At 32.4% G+C, this 4,254-nt stretch overlaps 1 protein-coding gene across 1 annotated transcript in view; it reads left to right on the forward strand.

The window, feature by feature from the left end:
• Nucleotides 1-1,889, forward strand: part of LOC106462815 (propionyl-CoA carboxylase alpha chain, mitochondrial-like) — a 56,513-nt gene extending 54,624 nt beyond the window's left edge. The window contains exon 24 of the mRNA XM_013922775.2: nucleotides 954-1,889. Within this exon, the coding sequence (XP_013778229.1) occupies nucleotides 954-1,100 (147 nt within the window). The 3' untranslated portion in view covers nucleotides 1,101-1,889. The remainder of the gene's footprint in view (nucleotides 1-953) is intronic.
• The last annotated feature ends 2,365 nt before the right edge of the window (nucleotides 1,890-4,254 follow it).

The following is a 4,254-nucleotide window of genomic DNA, read 5'->3' on the forward strand; positions in this document are numbered from 1 at the left end:
GTAAAAACAGGGATCTCTTTAGGTTAGTTAAGGTTAGATTAGGTAAAATAAATAATAATATAATAAAAATGTTTCATGAGGCATGCACACGAACATCTCAGAGTAGCTTGTGGGTAATGTAATTCGATAATGTAACATGAATTTCACGTTCCTCAAGTGATTTACAACTTATAATGCCATGAACGGTAATTAGACATGGTTCAAAGGGCAATAACACAATAAACTTTAAGTATAAATAGATGTATACTGTTACGAGTTTATAGCTACTTAGGATAAACGAATGTAGTTTCATGTTAGAATTTGAAGTCATTCTAGAGAGTAAAAAGAGTACTTTAGATTTAGATGTTTTCATGTTTTTTTCGGTGGTTATGAGGTTGGTCAATTTGACCAACCTTGTGTAGAGCTATGGTAGAGAAAATAACAGATAAAATATAAAGTTTTACTGAAAAAAACAAGTTTGGTATTTATTTAGGAGGTTTTAGAGATTACACAAATGAAATTTGAGATTTTGGAGACAAAGAATAGTATTTTTAATCATGATATGTAAATCACTTCGCATTCGCACTAGTAACAAAACAGACTCGATATATTACAAACAAATCTTTAGTAAAAAAATACTTCAATTAAAAATCTGATTTTTTGTTTACAAATAACTTGTAATGTTTACTAAAAGTCTACCAAATTTTGTGAAGATATACTTACTGTATTAAAAGTTATAGTATAAATTCTTAACGTGTGCAAATGTGTATACAAACTCGGTATTTTATACCGAGCTCATTGCGATATGGTTAAATGAAAATACACCAAAAATTTCTCTCATTTAATGATTCTTTACACCTATACATGGTGCAGCATTTCTACTAACTTTTTTTTTTCTAAAGAAATATGGAAGGTTTGTATCATATTATTGAAACTTTCTTTGGTGTTTAAAACTTGATATTATCTGCCTCCAGGTTGCTGAAGGCCAGGAAGTGTGTATTATAGAAGCCATGAAGATGCAGAATAGTCTGTCAATTGGTTCCACAGGAAAAGTAAAAGCTGTGAACTGTAAACCTGGAGAAACTGTAGAAGATGAGCAAATCCTGATAGAATTGGAGTAAAATTGTTCTAAAAAAAGAAGTACATAAATAGATACATTTGGTGTTAGGATTGCTCAATTATTACTAACATTCTTGCTCTGTTTGTATTTTTTATTGCATTCTTGGATTAAATTACATTGAGCTTCATTGTTTATTTAAATGATTCTAGGGAATAGTTCAACTCAACATTTGACTTACTCCAGAAGGCTTTCTTTCTTAAAAACTCTTTGAGGTATATTGTTTGATTGTATCTGGAAATGCAATCTTTGTTTTTTGTTATAAAGTAACCAAGTGACATTGAGTTTCTAACTAGAAAAGCTTAACAGTCTATAAATTTTTAATCATGTTCTAACTGATATGGTAGCTTACGTTTAGCCTCTCTAATCTGTCATTCCACCATAAGGGAACTTGTATAAAAGGTGTCAAGTTATCAGAGACACTCTGAACAGTAAATCTATACTTAGCATGATTAAGCCTGATAATTTTCTATATTACAATAAGTTCTGTTTATTAAATTTTCAACTTTTTTTTTTCCCATCAGTTCCATTTTTCAGTAGTTTGTATAAAAGTAAAACTATGTTGTAACCTCGCTTGTAAGAAATCATCATTTTTAATTTGGAGCCCCCCCAGTGGCACAGCGGTATGTCTGCAAAGAATCATGATAATAGATTGTTGCAGCTTTATAAATAGGGTATGTAAAAGTGATAAACATGAAAATTTTCTTAATATTTTCATTCTAGTTTCGCTTAGTGTTTTGTGTATTTTTCATTGTGAAATCCTTGAACCAATTAAATGCATAGTCATCAGTGATTGAGTAAAATGTCAAATAATTATGATCACTAATGTAAACTGTATCTGTACATTTGGCTTTGTTCCATTCTCAAACTGTAACAGTTGCATTATGTAACATTTGACATTTCATATTTATTGCCAAGAAACAATTTGTCAATGAAGTTGTTGCTTCAGTGTGGACATAATGTATTGTCTTGTCTACATTTAAAAGCTTCAGTAAAATTTTAAGAACTCTGTATACAGAAAATATGCTTAAGATGATAAAAAAAAAATTTAAAATCCATTTGATTTTTGGTTTTATATTTAGGTTTATATTGTTCAAAACTTTAGAAATATCAATGTTTTGTCATTATAATAACACTAAAAGATATTTTATTAAAAGAAATTTGTGTAAGGTAGTTTAAAATTGCAGACACAAATTATTAGTTAAGACCAAATTGCCGAACTCCACGTACATGTTAAGAATGTCATGTTCCAAAACTTAGAACAATTGAAGCACAGAACTACTTGAACTATGACAACGAGAGACTTGTGGATCTAGTATGTGAAAGGAGGGCTCTTGATTAATCCAGGAGGCATGATGCACGTGGTTTGTTGAAACTGAACCATTTGGTGGTGGTGAGTATAGTCTGGTCGGCAAAAATCTATTCACCTACTGCTTACAGCTTGGTGACATTAAAGGAACCACCAAGTATGTGGCTTTGCCTCTGGTGCACTGGACTGATTTATGTGACTTAATGTATAGACCTTCTCAAAATATCTGCCTGTCCATGATTTGTCATCTTTTCACATAAGATTTCTACTAGCATATTTGGACTTGCATGTTTTATGAGAGAATGACAGACATTATCTGTGATCCTTGAAGGTTTAGATCATGGTTCAGTCATCTTGGTTGGTAGCCAAAGTATAAAACTAGAACACTTGTTGAAGTGTTGGAGAGCAACCTGCATTAAACAGCCAACTTCTTTGTGACTTAATCAGTATATATTAAAGTGAGTCTCCTCTGCCATATGTTTACTATATTGCACAAACATCTCTTGGGTAGTATCTCAGAAGAGCATGAGAGAGCAATACTTGAGAGGATTCAAAGACACAAACAAGCTTCTGTAATAAATGGATCTTAGTATTTGATACCAAAATTTCTATCAATAAAAATGATCTGTAATATTTCAAGACTTGGAACAAGTAAAGTGCACAGTTCTCTGGTCAGTGCATTAATACAAACATTGTGAACCTAGTATGACCAACATAGTGCTTTTTCACTAATTAAGTGAAAGAAACGAGACTCGTTTTGAAAACAGCAAAAGACACACTATTAATTCAAATGGAATCACACCAAAGCTAAAGGTTGAATGTGGCAATAACTGCAATGTTTGAGAGTAAGCAAATAAAAAGTTGAAAGGAAAACTGTTTAATGAAAATAAAGTTAAAATTAAATCTTAGACTTACTGAATTACTTTCAAGTCTTGATCAGCAGTAAGTCTTTGTTAATGGTAAAGAACATAAGAAACGAAACAAGAAGATTTCAATAGCACATCATGGTTGATCTATAACTGGACAAGATCTCTATTGAGTGTTACAAAATCACATTATCTTTATAGCTAACAACTTGCATGGCAAAGTTCTAAGACATTGTTGTATTTCCCACCCCATGTGATAGTTGTGAAATAGCCTCACATTCATGTGATGTTGGCTACAATATAACTGCCCCATAAGATAGTGTATATTACTATAGATTAAGTTCTGGAAATTAAAGTAACCTTAGGGCTAGTTTCATTCTTAACTTGGAATTCACAAGTTTCTGTATTAAAACTAGGGAAATTTAAAAAAAAATGAAGGAAATGTAAAGTATAGAAAAGTGGGATAAATGATGTTTGTAAGCCAAAATATTGTAATTTCTAAGACCTCGTCTCAGAGTTTTGAAAGGCATTATTCATCATATTTGAAGAAAATACCTAAACGATCTTTCACCTAAGTAGTAAATTTAAACCTGCCGTTTTGGTCACGGCAAGGGCGAAACTTATGACGAGTTGGACCAAAAAGAATAGCTCGTGTCTTAGGAACATCGAGGGATAGTCGCCAGCAGTGACACCAAGACAAAAATTAATTTACAGCAGGCTGGAGTAGCTTGTTCAGAGTTGACATTGTGGAACAATGGGCTACCAAAGTTGTGTCATCAGTATATTGAAACAACTGAAGAGGAGGCTGGGGACAAAGCATATCAGCAACATAGAGAATGTACAGAAGGGGGAGACAACACAGAACCTTGTGGGACTCCAGCATGAAGTGTAAAAGTGCGAGAGAGAATCCCATCAATTGATATAGCAGCATGCCACCTGTGTAGAAAAAAGGAGATGAGATGAATATAGGGAATATGAAAGTG

Source organism: Limulus polyphemus, unplaced genomic scaffold (assembly GCF_000517525.1).
Source record: "Limulus polyphemus unplaced genomic scaffold, Limulus_polyphemus-2.1.2 Scaffold1258, whole genome shotgun sequence".
In the NCBI taxonomy this organism is placed as follows: domain Eukaryota; kingdom Metazoa; phylum Arthropoda; class Merostomata; order Xiphosura; family Limulidae; genus Limulus; species Limulus polyphemus.